The 23,617-nt window shown below is 39.3% G+C and overlaps 1 protein-coding gene across 1 annotated transcript in view; it reads right to left on the reverse strand.

The window, feature by feature from the left end:
• Positions 1-8,825: 8,825 nt before the first annotated feature.
• The window catches only part of lingo3b (leucine rich repeat and Ig domain containing 3b), a 41,395-nt gene continuing 26,603 nt past the window's right edge, over positions 8,826-23,617 (reverse strand). The window contains exons 2-4 of the mRNA XM_028021801.1: positions 13,729-14,338; positions 12,816-13,559; positions 8,826-12,699 (exon numbers count right to left, since the gene is read on the reverse strand). Of these exons, the coding sequence (XP_027877602.1) occupies positions 12,130-12,699; positions 12,816-13,559; positions 13,729-14,283 (1,869 nt within the window). The 5' untranslated portion in view covers positions 14,284-14,338 and the 3' untranslated portion in view covers positions 8,826-12,129. The remainder of the gene's footprint in view (positions 12,700-12,815; positions 13,560-13,728; positions 14,339-23,617) is intronic.

The raw sequence follows: 23,617 nt of genomic DNA on the forward strand, positions 1-23,617 counted from the left end.
TGGCAATAAGCCATAATTAACAAAATGAACAAAGACTAACTATTTAAATACGTCACTCTGTGTGTAATAATTCATCCATTGTTTAGAACTGTGTATGTTTGTACATAGGGGTTACTGGGGTTTGGGGTTGGTGCCTTTTTACGACAGACGCAAAGTGAGACGCGAAGTAAACCCTGGATTGGTCTCCAGTCCACCTCAGTGTGTGTAATAAATCTATGTGAAAAACATTAATTTTGTACTGAATTACTAAAATTAATTTTTAGATAATATTCCTATTTACTAAAACACCGTATTCTATTTTTTTTGCATGAATTTTAATTGTGTATAATAATCAGAATAAACTCTGTTCAGGCAGACATAAGGGAGAAAAACCGGGGGGTTGGAGGAACCCAATAGCTGCATTTGATAATCTTTGTTAGTCCTCTGTCTCGTTTGTGTATTTGTATAAAATACATGTATTTATGTTTGTGTTTCAGGTTTTATATCTGTGACTTTCCTTCCTCTTTGCGTGTACGTGTTTGCACATTTCTTCGTTTCAGGTGCGAACATGAATTTGTGTCAGCGTTTTGGTTGTTTTGAACTGGTGTGAATTTCCTCATTGTGCTTTTGTTGCACAAAGAGATATTGAAGGAAACACAATCACAAAGGAGGTGTCATTTGCTTTCTCCTTCTGAGCTCAGTGTCAACGTTTTCTCCCTCATCGCTTACCAACCGATCAATCAATCGGAACCAAGTGTCTTTGTGATAGTAGAGACAATCAGTTTCAAATGGAAGAGAGACCAAAAAAAAGACAAAGGGAGAGAGAGAAATAAGAGTAATGGAGAATGGAAATTAACCTGAGTGGACAAGATGAGAGAACAGTTCTCAGATTATGTATATATTTATATATATATATGTCTGTGAATGTGTGTGTGGATCACCTTTAACCTCTGCAGAGTGACCTTTACGTAGGGGTCCGGGGCATTCAGGGCCGTCCCTCAGCTACAAGGCAGATAGTGGTGGGGAACCGCCTTGTTAAGTGGACATCTAATCGAAGATGTTGATCAAATGCCTGGAAGCATGTGCATACGCACTATAATACTTGGAGCCATGATGCAGAGAGCCTTTCTTCTGCTGCGTATCTTAGCGATGCAGAGAATCTGCCGGTCGCGTTGAACCTGTAATCAGCCTGAGATTAAACAGCTGAGTTATGACTTGAAGAAATGGTGCAGCGAGTGAAAACCAGTGTGGATGAAAATGATGTGTTTTGACCAAAACAAATTAAAAAAATAAGCAATTGGCCATTCGGCTTTTCATTTTTCCTTTCACAAATTCTTACTGTGGAGCTTTGCTGCCACCTAGTGGTATCGACGCATTTTGATAAGCTTAAAACGTTTTCCTTTGTTGGCATCTGATGAAGCTCCTTTGAGTGTCTCCTACCACATTGAGGGAATTTTGAAATTATTTTTTCAACAAAAAGCGTTTTTTTTTTTTTTTTAAAGATAATGCGATATCATTAGGTCATTTATAGGCAAAGTTTAAGGAATGTTCAGTTTTGTAATAATGTGACAAGAAATGGCTCCACTAGACTAAAACTAGCTTTGGACTGCAATTAAAAGAAAAACAAGAACAATTGCCTGTTAAGATGTGACATAAAACACTGCGAAATTAATAGATTAGTGAAACAATATGCTTCGTTACTTCAGTGGAGTGTGATTTGATGTAGAACCAGAGACTGGATACAAATTAGTAGATATTATTAGACTCATGGAGGCTTCAAGAGATGGCAAGGTTTTTGAGATGGCTGTGACTTTTGACCAGTATATTAAACTGGTCCTGATTTGTTTTCTTCTTATTATGTCCTCTAAAGGGTTTTGCAATATAAATGCATCCAAGTTCAATAAAAGATTTAGAAAACAATCCCAGTTTAACAATTTTTAAATTCACCACGCCTCCTTGGGAAGATCAATCTGAGAATAATGACAGCTCAATATAAAAAAAACCTTTATGCCTACACAGGTAACCCGTTAATAAAGTTGAGACTTTCTGAAAGTCTTTATGATTGTATTACAGATAGATGAAAACAAAGATTACCATTTATTTTTCTATCTCAGTCATGTTTAAGTCCATATTTGACAAGGCTAGTCTGAAAGCTTTATTTAGTTATTTATTCCTTGTTTGCTTGAATAATTTAGAAAATTAGTTTACAGACAGACAGTGTTGTATGGATTACTGTGCTGATGCATAACTCAAGTGCACTTAAGGATTTGAACCGATGGCTGAACATTGTCCTTCATGATGTTTTGGTAGTCGTTCAGGCCTAGCAGCTGCAGATTAGCACTAATGCATCGTACTACATCCATCATGTTTAGCTGCTTGTGTAATGTTATTTAACTGATATGTTGTGAAAGTTTTACACCAGATGTAAATGAGACACACACCTTCCAAAAGGTTGTATTGTTGTAATATGAAATCGGTCCCCAGAAAACTTCTCCAGAACTTCATAGGATCAAGATCCAAGTTTCTTAAATATAAATGATATGAAACAGGATTTTTTTAACCTACTTTGTCGTATTAGAGAAGATAATCATCATCCTTCATAGAAACATTTAACGAGCTGAACAGAATAAAATAGAAAATGAGAAGATAGTAAAATGAAGTTGCTGTACAGTATAATAGTGTTAATTTAATTTATCTTAGTGACTTTAGTTCACACTAGAGAAGGAGTTTGGTCACTTAAGATGTTATCGACCTTTTCAGCTAATGACCTTTACTCATTTTTTCCAGTTTCTTATTCTTATATATTTATATGTATACATCAGGACTGAGTTAGCAAAATAATCCAAGTCAGATTATTTTAAAAATCCCCAATCATATTTTGAGTTTGGATTACAAAAAAAGAAACATGGGATCCAGTTAGTCACATCATGCTTTTATGACGAAAGCGGAGTTAATTTACAAGACAAACAGTATATAAAACATACACTGAAATAAAAAAGAAACCATATGTTCTTTATAGACATAGTACATTATTACCCTTCCCTTTGAGACCAAACAGCCATGGGACTGAACAAAACCTGGGTGATCCCTGGAGGAGAGAAGCAGCAGTTAAATCCTATGTTACTATACCTACACTATTTACAGTTCAACAGTCATTTTCCTCTGTCAGACATGGCAAGGAAGTCTACAGATTTGATGACATGATATGGCTAATAGAGCTAATATTTACACGTTATGTTCCTGTCATCCAAGGATCAAATTATTCTGGCATAAAAAAAGTGCCTTTTAAAAATGTACAGACAGATGGTGAAGTAGCTAAAAACGATCAGAGACTAAATTTGGTACTTCATGTATAACAGTCAGCTTAATTTGTCATTCATCTCTAGTTGTGACTGATCACCATGCACTATTTAATTAGACAATTCAAACTAATTTCTAGAGATTACCATTGATCCTTTTTCACATTAGTCATCTTACCACCACAAACTTTAGTGGATTTTATTTGATTTATCACTTTAGGTGACTTATGTTGAAAATAAGGAAAAGAAACACCCTCAATCTCTAGATGTACAAAGCTGGTAGAGAAATACCTCAAAACATTTGTAGCCTTAAAGGTAGCAACATGTGGTGCTAAAAAGTACTGACTGAGAGACAGAGTGTAACCTTTTCCCACATTTTCAGATTTGTATTTCTAAAAATATTTCTATAATTTCATTCAACGTAACCATAATGTGTTATTTTGTGTTAGTCTATCATAGAAAATCCTATTGAAAACATACTAAAGTTTGTGGTCGTAACTAAAAAGAAAGTGAAAAAGTTAAAAGGTATGAATGCATTTGAAAGGCATATTAAGTCCCGGGCACTTATTCCTAGGTTTATGAGTTAGGAACAACTGTGTTTGACAAAAATACAAACGCATTATGGCAATTATCTGAAAAAGAGAGAAAATAAACACATTCTTAAAGAGGCTGGTGCTATAAAAAGAAAAGGCCAGAGAGTCAAAAAACAAAGTGAGGGAATGAATTAAATGTGTTTTCAAGTATTTGCTATCTTGTGCAATAGAGATCTGGTGCAGATACAAAGTTAAACGTGTAATAGGTTCATCTAAAATGTGGGGAAAATTGAAGAGTTGACTCAGACTTGCTATAAAACAAGCAGAAATCTGGCACTTTCTCGCTCTTAGAAGACAAAAAAACTCTTCATCAAAGTGCAAACCTGGGAACAAGTGCCGGCCACATCTACATGAGCTCTGCACGCCTTGTGCAAACCCCCTCAGGATCTTTAAGAGAGTGACAATATTGAATAAAAATCAATAAAAGTATGCCATGAATAATGTTATCCCCATACAGAATTGATCAGTCCCAACCACCTGCCTGGAATATCAATCGCTCTATCTACAGCTTGTACATCAGAGCAGATCATTTGTTTGTGACAAGATATGTGTAAAAGTACAATCATCCCAAGTAAACACTTGTTTCTCCTTCAAGATGCACCCTCTGTTTGAGTATCCGTGAATGCATCATGACTCATCTCCCCTCGCCTCAGTTGGATTCAGCACGTTTGCTTTTGTTCGTGAGCAGCAGCAATGGCACCTCTGGCTCTCGGTACAGGTGCGGGTGTGAATTTGGCACTACCAATCACTTTATACAAAAGGCATGCATAGATTAAGGGTCTTGAGACCACAAGCCGGAACGTCTCTTTGCTCTTCAGGGGAACCAATCATTTGTTGATCAGAGAAAGAACAGAGCTGTCAGATTGTTAGGGTTTCTGTCTTGAATGTAATTTACAGACCTATTTCCACCGGCTGACCTGCAGCTTGTAATCAAATTAAGCCCAATGCTCATGACTTTTGCTCCATTTTGCATGTGTGGCAGAATGAATCCGACCACCCACACCCACTGGTATTGCTAAACATATCAGATGAATAAATCTAACAGTCAGTCTGTTTTCTTTATTTCTAACCTATCTGTTTATTTCTTTCATACAAAAAAACCAAAAACGATAAAACAAAAATACTGGCGCATCAGCAAGGTTGTAGATGCTGCTGTTGTCCGTTTTGACCACTTGGTGGCAGTGTAACCATATAAAACGCAGAGATTTCTTGCAGTCCTCTGGTCAAGGTTAAGACGAAGCAATTATCTGTCCAATGTGCTTTAGCAATGCTCTGCTCAAATATTCCTGCTAGCTGTGGCAGTTTGCCTCCAGAAAACTGTGACAGCAGATATAGTTTATGTCTAAATTATTATTCTACAACTAAAATCTTTAATCTAGAGTTTAATCGGCGGTACAGTGTTCTTAGAAGAAATGAAACTAATAAGCCAAATAAACACCCAATCAGACGAGCTCACTCCTCCGTCATCCCATTACTGCTCGTTTCAGCTCAGATAAATTCTGCTCCACTCTAATCCAATCAAAAAAAAAAAAAAAAAAAGAAAACAGCTGTAGGGCGCGGAGAGAGAGATGGATTTATCCAGAGCTAAAGCAGAATCAGGAATGACAGAGGTGGCGAGAAATGCTGCAGAAATTACTGCTCTAAAGGTAAGATTAAATATAAAAATAATAAGAGCATGGTTTAACATAATGAAAACAAAGCCGTCTTTAATCTGGAGCTGCATGGAAACAGTGTAACAAAGCAAAATTGGAATAATTCAGGCTTTGCACCAAATAATGGTATAATTATAGTGTCTGGGATTTTACACTGTTTGTGATAATAAGGAGTTCCCAAAGGGAAATTGTCTTGTTGTGGTTTAGGTTAAGTTTCTGCAGCTGTAGAAGATTTTTCCAGTGCCTTGTAAAAGTATTCATACTCCTTCAACATTGTTACGTTCCAACCATTAACATCTACATATTCATTCGGGCTTGACGTTACTGACCAAGACAAAGTTGTAAAATGGAAGGGAAGTGGAAATAAAAAGTGGAAAATTGCGACTTGTATTTGTGTAAAGTCAAATTCGCTTCGATTCCCTTAAATAAAACTAAACTTGCAATCAATAAACTAACTAACTGGTTGCCGAATTGGTAAATGGTCCATCGGTGTGTAATTTAATTTCAGTATGAAGACAGCTATTCTTTGAAAGCCTCATGAGTTTATTGGGGAACATTTGTGAACAGGTCACGTTTTCAAGGTTGCAAAAAGACTTGAGATTATGCCAGAGGTTCACAGAAGTGTTTGGTGGTATAATATAAAAAAGTTCAAGGCGTTTGAATACTTTTGCAGGGAAAAGCATGTAGGCAACACGTCACTGAGCCGTGGCCAGGATAAACCAAAGGAGACAGAAAAGGATTCTCTTAACCTACTTTTAAAACAACTGCAGCAGCAGATAAATGAATCTGGTTTCCAACAGAAAAAAACACATTAAACACTGCCAGCTAGCGTAAAGACTTTAGAGCAAGATATTATGCAAATGTGCCTTTTTAGGGAGAACTATTAAAATAATTGCATGCCAGAAATTATGATCAATTAAAAACATTTTACATACAACTAAAATCTGTTCCGACCTCTGCAAGGACATTTCAAGTAAAAGCCACATAACAGATTTTTTTAAATCACGTGTAAAAATGGCTTCTCCAGTCTTCAAGGTTTTTATGAGGGCTGAACAGAAAAAAATTGCTTTTTTCCAACCCCGATCATCTAATAAACATCCCTTTTTTTTATATAAATGGACAGCTTAAATCTGCAAGGTGAAAACAAGTGAAAAAAAACCAAACTCAGTCCCCCTTCCTACATTTGTAAGATAGTATCAGGTAACGAACGTATCATCATGAGAACATACATACAGTCCAGTCCATTGGTTCTCATATCCAAAATAGTTCCCAGAACAGCATGGTGCAGTCTGCTAAAGTTCAATGTGAGGTTTGAAAGAAATGGCTGGGTGTGACATGGGAACCAGTTGTCTTTTTATTTTTTTTTTTAGGGAACCTGGGTCACCCCTTTCATCTTAGTCGCTGATCCAATCACTGCTCTGTGTTTGGTGGCATCACGAGTAGCGACGAATCATTACATTACAACACCGACTCACCAACCACACAGGACACGCATCTACTACCACACAACCATACTCCGGCCTAATACTGTGAACAGGGACAACAGAGATCAGAAATGCTAAGAAGACGACAGAAAGAAAAGGGGCAGACGACCGGGGGAGCAAGGGGTTAGAGGCAAGAGAAAGAAACGAAATGAAACACTCATCTACACTTACAATTCTGCATGATGTTTACACAATAACACCATCAACAATCACTACAGACATTCTTACTGTCTTCTAAACCTAATTTCCACTGAGAAATACCAGAAAATGGAAACACCAGAGGGATGGTTTAGGGAGAAGTGACATCCATGGAGGCAACATCCTGTTCTCAACACCACGGCAGTCGACATGGCTGCAGTTAACAGGAGTGGTAGAAATCAGGCCAGTTTTGCCATCTATTCTCATTTTGTCTCATGAATTTTTTAACAGCTGTTTAGTTATTCATCTTGACAAAGAATCTGTGGTTTCGTCATCCCTGACAAGGGACAAAAATGGAGTTTGCATAAATCATCTTAAAGGAACAAGAGAGTTCTCTCTCATGCAGCAAATTATACCCAGACCATGAATTTGTTCTAATAAAGAGGGCCTTTCTTTTGATCAGAGAGTTGAAACTTTTTCACTGCATGGCTTCCTTAAAACAGGAATATGAAAAAACTGATATTTTGTGCTCACCGGCCTGGTGACAACCACTCCCTTGTACTGCACTTTGCTTCGTACAGATGGTCTGGACTCTGAGAGTTTCAGAAACGAATTTTTCCTGGAGGCGTGAACTGTGTTGAGGTTTTAAATTTTACCCAATTGCTAGTGTTTGCTTGTGACGTATGAGCTGCTCCAATTCGACGCTAAATAGCGGAAATGGACCTTACCAGAGGGGCCGCTTTTCATTGGCTGATGCCCATTCTACGTGGTCACGTGCGTGGCCGTCTCACAAACACACTTAGCTTCCCGTTAGCTAAGTACAGCATAAAGGCAGAACTGATACAACTTCTACACCTTGAAGCCTGTCTGCTACACAGTCTTATGTTAGCTAAACAGATCAATATGCAATGTGTGCTGTATCTGACATACACTAAAGATTTTATTTTAGCAGAAAAGGCTTTGGACTAAACTGTTACTCGTGTTAGCCACTCTAGCTAGTACAGCTAGCTCTAGCTAGTACCGTAAACATCTAGCTAGTGGACTAGTACAGCTAGTCAATCAACCATCGCTGTGTTCAAGGAAGCGCTGATTAATAATCGAGAAATAAATATCAAGCCTGGAAACTTGATATGGTAACGGAATGAATGTTATGTTTTTAACGTAACCTTTGCTCATCTTGTGGGCTCAGGCGGTTGCCACGGTAACAGATGTGCTTAAACTACAAAGAGAGAGAGAGTAAAAAGGTAGGAGTGGTTTTGAGTTGATCACCTGTTCGGGTTATTTTACCTTTGTTTACCTTTGCTGTGGCGCATTACAGCCGCTGTAGTTTCTAAACGTTGGACTAATTACCTCGTTCGTTTGTGAGTTTACGTCATTCACAACAAACATCAAATAGAACAAATATATTTCATAACATTTGAACAAACAAATGGCTTCTACCGAGGTAATTATGTGAAATTAAATTAATTATATCCCAACTTCAGAAGATTTGCCTTTACCTTTACAGAGCTCTTTGGTTCCTCCTGTCAGTCTGCAGCTTCTCATATTGACGTCATCAAACCAAATTTCAGATCTACCATAACTGACTGACACCTGCTGGCCTCAGGTTTGCAACCAGTTTGTGACTGAGAAACCAGTAACCTCCTCCCAGATGATGACATGAACTTGTTAGTTCCTCTGTCCATTTAGTAGCTGATATATTCTGAAAATCCGGTAGAAATGATGCACTAATCGAGTCATGTTTACGTAGAAACAAGCGCCCCGAGGCTGTTTGTGAGACTTGGGGTCACGTGGGTCGGTTGTGGGCGGAGCTTGGTAAGGTCCATTGCCTGCACCGTAAACAACCATCCTCCACTGCAAAGAGAGAGAAGTGCTCATGCGAACGAAGTGGCTGCTAATGTTGATTAGCGCAGAAAACTGACGTCATCGTTCACGATTCTCTTTCCGTTTGCTGATTGGCCATTTCAAAAATTGACCGGAGACAATCTGAGTCAAGGGGAGAGAGCCCAGATTGTGCTAAACATGAGAACTTTTTTTTGAAGCTAGCACTCAGATTTTGATTTAGAACCCTTTCATGTCTTTTTGTCACTAGAACACAATTTTCAATTGTCAGTGTATTTTTTCTGTTAACCACATTTAAAACCTTTTCTCAAAAAAGATTCTGTCTATTACTTAGGCAATTTGGATGCCATTTATTAACAAGTGAATCCTAGCAATACTATTCGACTTGGTTGCATCTATTAATTATTTACTGATCAAATTTGATGGTTTTTGCAAAGAAAGTCACAGAAGTAGCATACAAATTTTTGAAGCCAATATTACATCTATTGAAAGTGGCAAAAGTAAGGCACCATAGAAGAGACGTAAATTATCCACCCATGAGACAAATGACCATTACTGCTAACTGGTAAAATAGGAGTGAAGTTAACTGCCTGTGGCAACTGTCACAGACACCTGAGCTCATTATTTTTGGTGCCTTTAATTTGTATAGGTTCAAGTTGAAAAAGTCCTAATGTTGTGACCAAGTTGAAGGGCCCCATCCATCCACTTGAGTTCAAGTCTGATATAAAAGGGAAACGGACTGGAATAAACTGCTCATTTTCACTTAGAACATTTCTGTGTTTCATTAACCCAGTTGAAAATATTGAGAAATAGTTTGTTTTGGGCTTGTGATGTTAACAGCATTTAGTCTGTTAAACTAAAGGAAATTTTCCTGGTTTTCTGACTGATTATGTATGACACCATTCTGGGCTTTTAATTTTGGCATCTGTGGCTATAATCAAATCAGGACTAGCAAATCCCACCGGTTTTCAGATCTTCACCTAGAATGTGCTCAACTCAGGTGGTTTAATTTCTGATGAACATGGAATATAGCGTTAATGGTGATCGCATGAGATTGAACGATACGTATTAATGTATTTTGTTCAGTTTGAAAGAAAGTTCAGTGGGCACTGAGCTCTTCACCCGAACAAAACAATTTTGCTTGTTAAAAATAATGAACAATATAAACTTTATGGTTTACTTCCTGGGTGTTGGACTCCAGACCATCAGTACAGACATTCTGCAACTTTTGGATGTCTTCCTGGACCAACGCTCCTGAATTAAATGGCTGAATTGATGCAGTCAAGTTCTACAACGTTTTACTATTGGCATAATTATTTGACTCAAATGTGTTGAAGCATAGACACATCTAAAACTTGCAAACAGATCCTTAATGTCTTGAGTTTAACACCTCTTGCTCAGGTTATCAGAACTACAGTTTTTTTTTTTTTGCCATCAACAAAAACCATCAGTTTATATTAAGTCAAGTTTCTGACTTGCTCCATTTAGTTCACATTATGAGGTGTTGAGAACAGAATAACGTCTCATGATGGATGAGGTGCTTTAACACAGTGAACATTCAGAAGCTCACAGACAACAACAACTGAACAGAATAAAAATAAGGGACAAACAAATATGCAACGTAACACTTAAAAAAAACAAAAAAACATAACAAAACCTTTTTGTTATTTTTTGCCATTAAGACCACAGTACTACTCTTCACTATACGATGCACATGGTGTGGGTAGGGTGAACACAACTTCATTTACATTTTAATCCTCAGTCTCCAGCCAGGGACCCCTCCCAAAGGAGGACCCAGTGGGGGTGTGTGGGTTTGGGGTGTGAGGGGGGGATGCACTGGGCTAGGGGGGCAGAGACATTCATGCACCGGTCGTTTCAGAGACAGAAAGAGAAGTCAGCATCACAATTATAGACTTGTGTTGTGCTTGTGTGTGCCATGTTGGGTTTGTTTGCTCTTGTGCAACTATGACTGTTGCTCCTTTGTGTTTGTTTGTGTTATTCTGTGGAACGTACTGCAAACCCAGTGACACCGGATAGTCTTGTGAACACTAGGACAGCTTGTAAAATGGCAGTAGTGATAATTATATGACTAAATCATGCACACTCTATATAAAAATTCAACCTACACAAATTATGGCTTTGTTTCTTCAGCCACAAATTTCCAGTATTGGCTATATGGCTATACATACAGTATTGCTGGAATGTTACAATTAGCAAATAAATGTGTTCAATGAAATCTTTTTCTGTTGGTTTGTTACTTCGCTCTTCCTGAGAAAAGGTGCAATATGTTATCTACTGTGTGTCATCCCCAATTTGGAGAAGTGTTTGTCTTGTGAAACTACGTGTCCTGTCTCTGCCTCTGAATATGACCCAACTCTCCAGGCTGCTCCCCCCAGGCAGCACCGGGAAGGTTAGGTGGCCACCAATGCAGCAGAGACCAGGGTTCAGGGGTTTGTGTAGAGGAGCGAAAAGACTTATGTATTCTCGCTCGTACTACTCAGTATACCCTCTGTTCCTGTCAACCTGGACCATTTGCTCTCTCTTGCATTGGTCTATTTGGTTCCTGTGGTGGCCTGTGTTTGGTGTTCATAATTTAATTGTCTGAGTCACAGGCAACCACAGCACCTCTTGACCGGTACACTCGTCCCAAACTCACACAGCTCATGTTTGGGCAGAATCTCACAAAGAAGTAAAGATCAAATGAACGCTTAAATCGATGGCCTCCATGACATTCTTTACCAATTACTAACCTTTTCTTTTTATTTGTTGAAATAACCAAGACAGTGCTGTTCATGTTGCAAATATAACTAATCATTGATGTCTATTTCACACCATTACTGTCAAGCATAACTGATCAATTAAACTCTACTGCTATTACGTACAGTAGCATTCAACACCACAATCTAAAGAAAACCATTGCAAAGTGGAGACATCAAAATAATAAAAATTTCAAGCATAAGTCAAATTAAATCACAATTCTAGTTTTGAGGTGGGCACCCAATTTGGAGCAGAGCAATAGAGACTAGCTAATATTGTGCTCTCAAACTTCTTTGTGAGTTAGTGGCTGTGTGTGTTTGCGTGTGTCAAACACGTCTTTGGGACGTGCTCATGCCTCCCCTGAGGGACCTCTGGCTGCGTTGTTTCATATCATTTTCATGTTAAACTTCCTGGTCCCTCCTGTAGAGCTCCCTGTGGTGGGTTCAGATTTCCGGAACGAGTACTCCACTGTGAAGTTGTTCCTGCGCTGGCCGCGTCCACGGCTCCACACAAATAACAACAGGAAGCAGAAGAGAACAACTCCGAGAAACGTGATGCAACCCATGGCTGTTGAGACCAAAATGGTGGTCAGGTCCAAGGTGAACTTGAGGAAAACCCGTGTGCTGTTTAGATTTGTGTCGTTGAAGTACTCCCCGCTGTACAGAGAGCGGTTGAGAAAGAAGGCGGAGGCAGAGTCTAGTGGCTGGCCTCTTACTGTGAGAGTGGCAAAGTAGGTGTCATTGCCTCCAGCATTTGTGGCAATGCAGATGTACGTCCCGCTGTCAGTGAGCTGAGCGTAGCGGATCTCCAGAGTACCACTAGGGAGAACAGTGATGCGACCTGAACTCTTTGCTGTGATTCGTCTACGCTGTGGTGAGATCCAGATGATGGCAGGTGTAGGATCTCCGTCAGCTCGACATACAAAGCTCACTGGCTGGCCTTCCCGAGCAACCACCTAGGAAAGGTGATGGAGCACACGATTGACTATACATAGAAAATTCAGCATATGCAGTATGAAACATTAACATCTCACAAACATTAGAGAACATTTTAGCTTCTTCAAAAGATTACCTGTTGCATCTTACGGTTGCGGATCTTAGGTTTCTGGCATGTAAAGTGATCGAAGAGGGCAGAGTCAGAGAAGGCGCTGAGGCTGACTCCTTGCACCTCCACCGGGCCTGCACACACTGGCACTCTGCCGTCAAAGTTGAGGGTCTTGCGTCTTTGCAGGATCCACAACAGACGGCAGTCACACAACAAGGGATTCCCGTCCACTCTGAGGGTCTCCAGACTGTTAACAGAGTGGAAGGACCCCTCTTCCAGAGTCTGCAGGTCGTTGGAGGAGAAGTTGAGTACTCGAATCTGTCTGAGACCTCCAAGGGCATGAGACTCCACTGTCAGCAACCCAGTGCTTACCATGATGAGCTCCTTTAGCCTCAGCAAGTCCTTGAAGGCCCAAGGCTCTAGTGTGGTGATGGGATTGTAGGACAAGTTGAGATGGGTGAGGTGCACCAGGTTCTTGAATGAATTTGAAGGGACAGTGGTGATGTTGGTGTTGGTGATGAAGAGCCAGTGAAGATCAAGGCCCTGAAAACTAAGTGGAGAGATATACTCAAGGTATGGCCAGTGATCGATATCCAGACCCCGCAAATTAGACAACTTGCGAAAGTTTTGATCCTCCAGGGCAGTGATGCTAAGGTGCCGAAGGCGAAGAGTGACCAGGCTGTGGAGGTAGGACAGCGTCTGGCCAGAGATGGAAGTGAGGTTACAACGCTCTATTGTGAGATCTTCTAGTCCCAGAAGTCCAGAGAATGCCTGTGGTGAGAAACATTGGGTTAGAGAATAATAATTTCAAAACATACACAAAGACAAGAATGTTTTTTTTGTACATAGGATAGTAGGAGAGCAAAACAAAAAAAAACCCAGAAAGGAGGCACTCAAGCAAATTTGTTAGCATTTTTGTTGCACTGTCAGGAAAGCTTACCTTGTGGGAAATATAAACCAGATCATTGTCTCCAACTTCCAGCTGTTTAAGATTCCTCATATCTTGGAAGGTGTAGTCCAATAAAATCACCATCTTATTCTCACTTAGATCCAGGCTGGTGAGATTACCTAGCTTGGCAAATGCCCCCATAGGTACTAACTTCAGCTGATTCCCCCTTAACTTTAGGACTTTAAGATTCTGAAGAGCGGCAAAGGCATTTGGCTCTAATGTGGCGATGAGGTTTTCACTAAGGTCCACTTCCTCCAGCCGGGGGTACGGTGCCAGATCACCGGACTGTACCCAACGGAGCCGGTTCTTGCTGAGGTCCAAGACCCGTGTCTCAGTTGGAATGCCTTCTGGGACGTTTGTGAGCCGCCGCCGCTGACATGACACAGACCTCAGCTGAGCTGAACACTCGCATCGTGGAGGACAGGCCTTACTGCTCTCTGGCAAAGTCAAAGCTATGACAGAGACCAGCGAGGAAGCCAGAACCCATTTCCACACCCTCGGCCATGGCACTAAGGCATGACCACCAGGACCAGGAGAGTCAGTCATGGCGCTGGTCCTCTGACTCCTCGCCTGATACAGGCAGGGTCAGTGCACCAGACACCTGCAATACAGAAGAGAGACAGAAAAGTAGGGAAAATGTGTGAGAAGAAATCCATCAAGGGTAATTGTAAAAGAAAGACAAAGTAATGCACTACAGTGCCATTAAATAATGCTTCAGCATTTTGGCTTGTGGTCACGTTACAAACACAAACATAAATGTTTTTTACTGCAACATTCTGTGACGTAGAGCACAAAGTAGTGCCTAATTGTGAAGTGAAAGAAAAAGATACATATTTTCCCATTTTGTTAATGTAAAAATGTGGAAAACTGTGGAAAAAAAACATATGTCCACACGGGGTGTTAATAATCTACTTTACGGCAAAGCAAGTAGAGCTACGAGCCACATAATGACCTAACAGTAAACTACATCCAGTGAGATCCCATCATAGTTACACTGATAGCTCTAGGATGTTTAAAATAATTTGTTTTTTCACTAATTTATCAGCGGTTCCTGCTTGGAAACTGGGACGCTGAGAGCCATGTGAGAGGGAGATTGTTGCTCCAGCTGAAATCGTGTGTCTTGGATCTACTCTGTCTTTCTTTCAGCACTGAGACCGTCTGCTCCATTTTTGACAAGCACAATGCATTTATTATCACCCCACATATGCACATGATGAGATTCTCAACAGGCAAGTTGCACCTTCAAGCTCTGCACGCCAGCACTTTGAAATGAGGGGAGAAAGACATCAGTGTAAAATCATATAACGTGTTTGATAAGGCTGATGGATGGTTGCGTAGGTTTGGCAGTTTGCTGGCTAAGAATTAAATCATTTTAGTCCTCCCAGCACAAAGATAAGATGAATCACTTGTCCTTTAACACTCTTTTAGGCAACCGTTAATTACTCCCACTTACTGTTTTCAACATGGAAACTGTCAAAGAGCACCTGGCATCGGATCTTCAACATATCTCAGTTAGGCGTGCTAAAGCATAAGTACAGCGTGAAGGAGAAAAACCTGTTTCCTTCCAAACACAAACTGTCCTCCTGCAGGGCTACACATTAAACTCTCAACGATTAGCTTGTTAATTTATTTTTCAGAGAGGAAATGAGAAGGAATATTTCATCATAATGAATTAAGATCATGTGTAAAATGCTCTCTGATGCTGGCTTTTGAGGGAGAAAGAGCCAAGCAATGAATAATACATAGGTTAGTTTGTGCTGAATGGGCAGCGTCCAAGGGATAAGTCAGGCAGTTAAAAGAAGCAAAAGTTGCTAGCTTCTCCAGACACTGCAGGCTTTGCTTTGAGTTCCTTCTTCCCCCACATTATCTACAGAAGAAAAGCTTATTGAATGCCTAATTATATCAAACTGGTTCATAGTGGTGGCAGCAATGTAGATAAAACAAGACTTAAACCAAATTTACGCAATGCCATATAAATTGTGTGTACATGTGCACATTTCTCTCATATTTTTCACACTTGCTCACACAAAAATCTGGTCTCTGTGTGACAGGATAAGTCCCTCTGTTTTTTTTTTTTTTTTAGAGGCCACTGAAAGAACCGCTTTCTTTTCACATCCCTATTCTGGAGAATCTGATGGAAATCTGGCACAAGCTTTTCTTTCATTTGGAGACAAAACTCAGACACAGCGAATCCGCTGTGCAGACTTGCACAAACTGACCCACTTCTCATCTGCAACTCAGGCTTGTGCTGTCAGTCGGCTGCAACTCACCATGACCACAACAACTAAGCAGCGAACCTCATTGTCTCAGTGGGACGGGGCTCAGGAGACAAACAGACAGATCTGAAAAACTAACAACTGTGTACAAACAAGAGAAACTAAAAAGAAATAGGGCAAGTGTTTCACAAAGAGGAGCATTCACTGGTCACCGGCGTTAAGATATCAAGGCTTTAACAAGTTATGACTTTGAAGTCACAGATGTTTTTTTGTTCTATTGTTCCCCCAGTTTAAAGTCCTTTAAATGAGTCAGTCAGCTTGTTATAGTCATCGTTGTTCAAAGAGTAGAAAGGCGAAGTGAGTGTTTGATCTGAACACTTGTCTGTGTTCAGATCAAAATGACATCCATCCATCCATCCATTTTCTGTTCACCCTTGTCCCTAATGGGGTCGGGAGGGTTGCTGGTGCCTATCTCCAGCTACGTTCCAGGCGGGAGGCGGGGTACACCCTGGACAGGTCGCCAGTCTGTCGCAGGGCAACACAGAGACATACAGGACAAACAACCATTCACACACAACACACACCCCTAGGGAGAATTTAGATAGACCAATTAACCTAACAGTCATGTTTTTGGACTGTGGGAGGAAGCCGGAGTACCCGGAGAGAACCCACGCATGCACAGGGAGAACATGCAAACTCCATGCAGAAAGACCCCGGCCGGGAATCGAACCCAGGACCTTCTTGCTGCAAGGCAACAGTGCTACCAACTGCGCCACTGTGCAGCCCATCAAAATGACAATTAACGTTTTAAATAACATTAATATCACTGTACTAAATAATATGTTACATTATTTTAGCAACTGTTTGACTTCTTTGTGCAATGTCTTGAGATATTTGATGTAAAATGGCTGAATATAAATAAACTGAATTTAATTTAATCTCTAAGAATAATTATTGCATTTCTATTTCAAATAAAACCACTTTAATCATCTAAACACTGTTCAGTTTAATTAATTTAAGTTACTTTGGTATATACAGTACAGACCAAAAGTTTGGACACAACTGTGTGTCCAAACGTTTGGTCTGTATTCAGTACAGACCAAACGTTTGGACACACCTTCTCATTGAATTCAATTAAAAAGTGTGTCCAAACTTTTGGTCTGTACTGTATTTATAGTATCAATCCACAACAACTGTCATGTAAAAGTAAGCATGAATCCAAAGTACTTCCATTTTATGGATTCAAATTAAGTTATATACTGTATATTCAGGATGGGAATAGTTGTTTCCATGTTTATATATTTTATTCTTTTTAGTCATTAGAATTGTAACTGTTCTTGTGCTATCACAGTTTTTTTTTGCACGTTTTTACTTTTATGTATCATTGTATTAATTAAATAACAGGTCTTTTTAAGTAACACAGGAGGTGTTGCATTTCTGAAGGGGATGGAGTTGCCAGTTTGCAAAGAAAGTATATTTTTGATGTTGCTAAATATTACCAACAGTCTTGACTATAAATCAGGGTGGATGTTTCCTATGTTTTAGTTTTCGGTTTTGTTAGTCGATGTTAGATTTTGTGTTCATCTCTTGTGTTTGTCAGGGTTCCATTATCTCAAACACTGATTGCTTTATACTGCCAAAGGTTTCCATTTAATGTTCTGGCTCAGTATCATTTTGTTTCTGCCTTTCACTTGACTCACATTGATCAGTGAGTGAACCTGCCACGCATTTATCATTATCTATTGTTTGTTCAGATTTTTTTTGTTGTTGTTGTTATTTACCCTGGAGTTCTTTGAGGTGCATTTCTAGTTTGTTTCTGTTTGTCCTAATGCAACAAGAGTCCTGCAATGACATCCTGCTTGCCAGCTACCTTCTTGAATTTGCATCTCTTTCCTCCCATCCATTTTAATGCCTTCATCATGCCTTATTTGTTGTGGGGCTGAGTAGGCTCGAGACACAAATAGTGGCTAAGCAATTATCTTGAAATATTTGCGAGTAAAATTAAATGTACTTGCTCTCACCGGCTTGGAGGAAATTCAGTAATTTAAATGATTCATTCAACTCATTCAACAGGAGCAGGTAAAGACTATTTCAAAAGTCAAAGGGGGGAAAATGGAATATACTCACACGTCACTCAAAGATCTTAAAGATTTCATTTCACCTTTGTGGTCAACTTACAAAATCTTTGTTATCAGCTTTGTTATCAATAGAGTGTGCTAGTGGACTTGATATGCCACTTTTCTGAAAATAAAGATGTGGAAAATTGGTTTGCACATTCCCATTGGTGTCTGTTCAATGCAGTTGAACTCAAAAATACTTGAGTCATTTCATTTTTTTTAATCCCCACTTTTTTTTTGCTAGTTTCAAGTGTCAGTTCAAAGAGTTAACAACTGATAGAAAAGACAGATTGTTCTCAAAATCAGAGAAAAACTATCAGTTTTAAGAAATCTTTTTCCGCAAAGTAAACCATTAGGGAAAATAAAAAGTGATGGTATCACCGGTAGCTGCAAACTGAATAGTATTTGTGCATTTATTTTAATGTTCCACATGTTAATATGGGTTTTAAATGGTGTGTTATTACCATGGGCTCATTTTTGTGTTTATTTCCCCCCTTTTTTGAATTGCTACAATTGTAATTTATCATCCATCATGCATTGAAAAAAACAAAAAAACAAAACCAAACAGAACAGAAACCTACCAAGGTCTACCATCCAGAGTGGGTGCTAGAAAAAAAAATCAATAGCACAGACTGTTGGCATAAAACATGACAAATATTGCTTTAATGTGTGAATCATTCCCAACCTTGCATGAAGACCTCTCAAACAGCTTAATCAACAAATTAACATGCTGTGACAGCTCTGGTTTAAGGTTACCATGAGCATATTCGCTGTTGTTTTGCTAATTTTCAGCTTGTAAAATTTTTGCTACAAGCCTGGTGCAAACACTTCCTGACCAGTGAGCATCACTGCAGTATTCAAACATTCTGAATACAGTTTTACTGACCCGTTTTACGCTAGATATGAAACTAAATCCTTCTTTTTAACTGCAACTAAAGATGGCCCGGTGACATGCACAGCATTACATTGCGATGGGATAATCAATTTTGCACACTTTGCTTTTCAGAGACTTTAATCTAACAACCAATCTGAGTATAAAAGGTTTGTGTGTGCGTGTGTGGGGGCATGAGTGCGGGCGGGTGGGGGTGTGTGTGTGTTTGTGCGCATACACCCTCTTTGCTCTTTGGCCATTTGATGGATGCAACCTGTCTTCACACTCCACCCCCCCTGACAGTCATCCTACGGGTCAGCAGCAGAGCCACGGCATGAATCAGTGAGCTGACATTGTCAAGGCAGACAACGTCCTCAGTGCTTGACTCAAGAACAGGAAGTGATCCTGAACCTTCCTTTTTTGCTTCCACACACACATATACACAAACTACTCCAAACACACAGAGCTGGGGGCGTCAGTGCATCATCTACTGAACAGACACATAAAAAGATACACATTTACTCTTGTTCTCCAAACAAATAGTGACGTTTTTCTCCTATTTATCACACTACGTAGAGTCTCGGTTTATTTAAGAGTAAAACCTGCAATATTTTCATCTTCTCTTCTAGTCCCTTACCTTCCTTTCAAGTGACTATTTTGCAGGATTCTGGAACAATCTTGTGTTTTTTTATCATTTCAATTAGGTTTTAAACAAGACCTTCTTTCTGAGTGGCCTCTCCTTAGAGTCAATCAATCAATCAATCTTTATTTCAGACACAAAAGAGGTCCATAGTAAAACAAAAACAAAAAAAAAAGAGTATTAAATGATCTTTTGTTGACTGACTGCAGAATCTACTGTGACTGTTCAGCTATCTTCTGTCTGCCTTTTACACCCAAAAATATAAAAAAATATTCAGCATATTTCATGAAATCCCTCAGAGCTCTGTTTTAAGAAGAATACTCTACCTGCTTCATGTTCGTCAACTGGGACTGATTGAAAATAAGTTTTATTTTTAAAAAATCTTCACGCAAAAGATAACCAGCTGGAATGATCATTTTTATTCTTTTCATAAATTATTCTCTGATAATTACCTTCAAACTAAAAAAATGCACAATATTTGGTCATTGCACATGGCAGCATGATGTTGCAAAAATAGTCAAATGACCATCTTACTATATTTTAATCATTTAATTGGAAAGTACTTTCTAAACTTATCAGTGAAAATGCAATAAAAAAAACATATTCTCATCCATCTTCAAAGCATTAACCTTTCATCTCTGGTCCTGCACCTGAGCAATAGACACACTAGAAACCATCTTATCTGTGCTACAAGCTGCAAATTACCATGGGCCAGATGTTAAAGCTTCATCAGGGGCAAATCTAACAGCCATCCAGACAGAGATGAAGGCACAGTCTGCCATGAGCCAGCTGTGCAGGAGGAAAGCATAAGAAATGTAAGGGAAATCAGCCCAAAATCTAAAAATAACTCAATTTTAGTTAGCTGACCTAATGAGCAGATGTGTGCAGTAAGATTCCTGCCACTCCTTGTATACATCAGCAGCCTGCACAGGTGAAAACACTGACAGATGTTTTGCACAACAGCTGTTTCACCTGCTACCTCACCTGGATAAAAACATCCCATTGTTCAGAATGCACTATATGTCAGTCAAATAGTTGGAGAGCATTATATTTGGCCAACAAAGCAACTAAATACCTTTTTTCTGTTGGAACCACTTCCTGAGTTTTATCTGTCTGTCTTTGGCAGTCTCATACAAATGCTGTGTGATTCACACAGAGGCATAAGCGCAATATAAAGCTCTCCTGAAATCACGGACAGTTTTAAGCAGCCAAGCAGTCAGCAGGTTATTACAGAATGCTTTACATTATTGCAAACTTGACAGGTTTTTACATTTCACAAAAAAGCTGACAGCTTGTACTTTCCATTGCTAAGTAGCTGTAAGTCCTATATTGAATATGTGCTTAGTCACTGCCTTTAAGCCCAAGTCAAGTGTGGAATATGGCTTAACAGCACTATGGAGGTGCAAGGCAGGATGAAACGGACAAACATCTGTATTAAAAAACAAGGAGCAGATCTAAACCAGATATTTTCATACATTGTATAAAACCCCACAATGTTTTATCTTTCTGTTTGGCTTTAAATCAAAAGAAAGACTTTGTGTTTTAGAGGTGTTGGGATTATCGAAGTCATTTCTACTTGCTAAATAAAAGCCAGTCATTTTTTCCTTCGTATGCAGACAACTGTGTCTTTAAATAAATTGGGGAAGGCCAAATGAGGATGTCATGACTTTGTAAGCTTTTGATATAATAAATTACCTGACAGCATTTCAACTATACAGAGGCAAGTATAAACACTAAGGAAACATAAATCTATCTGACATGTTCTCCTAAATTACAATGTTTTGGTGCAAAATTTGTGGATCAACCCCGAGAACAACAGCACAAGATCTTGTGGTGTGAGTGTGTCATTATCCACAGTGAGTCCCAACATGGGCAAGTAAGAGGCCACTTCTACAAAATCAGAATAAAAAATTTAATCACAATGCAACCCTCATAAAAACAGATGGCATCACAGGATCATAAGGAAAAACGATTATTTGTAAACACTAAAACAACATCTCAAGATATGAGCCGAGAAGTTAAAACTTGGGAAAGAATGATGGATGGTTTGGTATAACCTTAGTTACATCAAATTAGACACAAACTTTCTGAAAAACAACAAAGCCAATGCTTTTGGGTTTGTCTGTGTTCACCCCAATTCACTTACTGTGTGGCATGGCAGCTAAAATTCAGTCTTCAAGGCTGAAGAAAACTCACCAAACACACATGGCCTGCCTTTAAAACCTTATTTGCTTTCATGGTGGAAGCCACTGCAGCAAACTCATGTGACAGACTACAACTGATGTGACCCTTATTTCAGTGGGTTGCATTTAGTGATGAGATGCTTTTCACAGAGAGAAGATGCCCATGTTGAAATCCTACTGTAGCAGCTCAGTCTTCCTAGTGTAAGTAATCTGAGTCACTGAAGCAGTAAGAGCAAAATGATTAAGACTGACATGCTGCTTTGTTTGACCTTCAGCTGATAGGAGCCAAAAAAACCCCAAAAAACCCCACAAACCTTTTTCTTGAATACGGCAGTAATGTTCTACTGACAGCATAAGGCCAAATTTAAAGTCAAGCTATGACTGCTGCAGGGAACAGCTTGTTTATTTTCAGGAATTTTTCAGAAAAAGTTTGAATAGTGTGTTGGGTATTTTAACCTGTTCATATAAAGAACCACACAGCTCGTCTCCATTCTTTCCAAAGGGGGAAAGTCTCAGTGGTGCCTCAGGACAACTCCAACCTGTTCCCCTGCAGCAGCCTGGTTTCATTGAAAGCGAGGTGGGGGTCGGTCATAAAACAGAAACTTGAAGATAAGGAGTAGAGGTGTCTCTCTGAACCAGCTGAAACCGGTTTCTCCAAGAACAGCTTGGTCCATCTCACCTTGTCTCCAGCTTAGAGTAGAGAGACAAACTTATTCATGAGAAAACTATTTGCAAGACTCTGACAAGTGTCCACAGAAAAAGCGAAATAATTAATAGGGAATTCATAACTTGGGATTAAACAGTCGACCGAGCAGTCTCCAATAATATGAGAAATGTTAAAAGGATGATCTTCAATTTCAGTTCAATATAAGATGAGTTTTACACAAAATAAAGGACTTATTTTAGCAGTGGTGGAAGCCCAATGTGATGTTGGACTCCTGTTGTAGTGCCCTGTAGCTGTTCTTGATGAGCTTTTTCTAGTTTTGTCTTATTACAACCACAAACTGCAACATGTTTTAATAATATTTGATGTGAAATAGCAAAATAAAATAAAAAATTGGGAAATGGGTTTGTCTTTAGTTCCCTGCCTTTATGTCTCAGTACTTTGCAGAACAACATTTCACAGAAACTGTCTTTTCACTGTATGGACCCCAATTTTTTTTTTTCAGATTCTTCTTGGCAAAATAACGCAAGTTCTGTCAGACTGGATCGAGACTGTCTAGGCCGGGGCATCATTTTTCAAGAGTTGCACCCGTAATACAAATTAAGTTAATGTGAACTGTATTTACAGAACAAAGGAAAGGTTAAAAGGCAAATGATACTATTTATTTAGTGTCACACATGCTTTCATCTCGCATGTTTGGCTTCAGGGAAACGTAAAACAGGAAGTTAAATTAGAGGGGGGCTTAAGAGGATTGGTCAAAATTGCAAATATTGATCAGGAAAGAAGGAAATACAGAAAACATTAAGGTGATTGGTCAAATTTAAGGAAAAGTTGTGATTGCCACATCACAACACTACACATGTTTTGTGCAAGCCTCAACTTACTAGAGCACATTCTCCCATGTTTGTTGTGTTGCCTACATGGCTTATGGCAAACCACAACATAAAGGTCTTTATCTTGTTCCTACATAAAGACCTTGCAGTATTTCTGCAGTGCACCACTAATTGATCAAATGAGCAAGATAACAGGTGCTTCTAAGAACTGTAAAATTACTAATAAATCTATTAATTAAGTTTATTCAGACAAAATTAAAATTTTTGGCATGCCTATATATGGCCTCTAAGTCGCCTGGGGGTTGAGCGCTTCCTGTCTGTCAATACTAGTGACATTGTTGCTGCCGCACATGGTC

Source organism: Xiphophorus couchianus, chromosome 6 (genome assembly GCF_001444195.1).
Source record: "Xiphophorus couchianus chromosome 6, X_couchianus-1.0, whole genome shotgun sequence".
NCBI classification, from domain to species: Eukaryota; Metazoa; Chordata; class Actinopteri; order Cyprinodontiformes; family Poeciliidae; genus Xiphophorus; species Xiphophorus couchianus.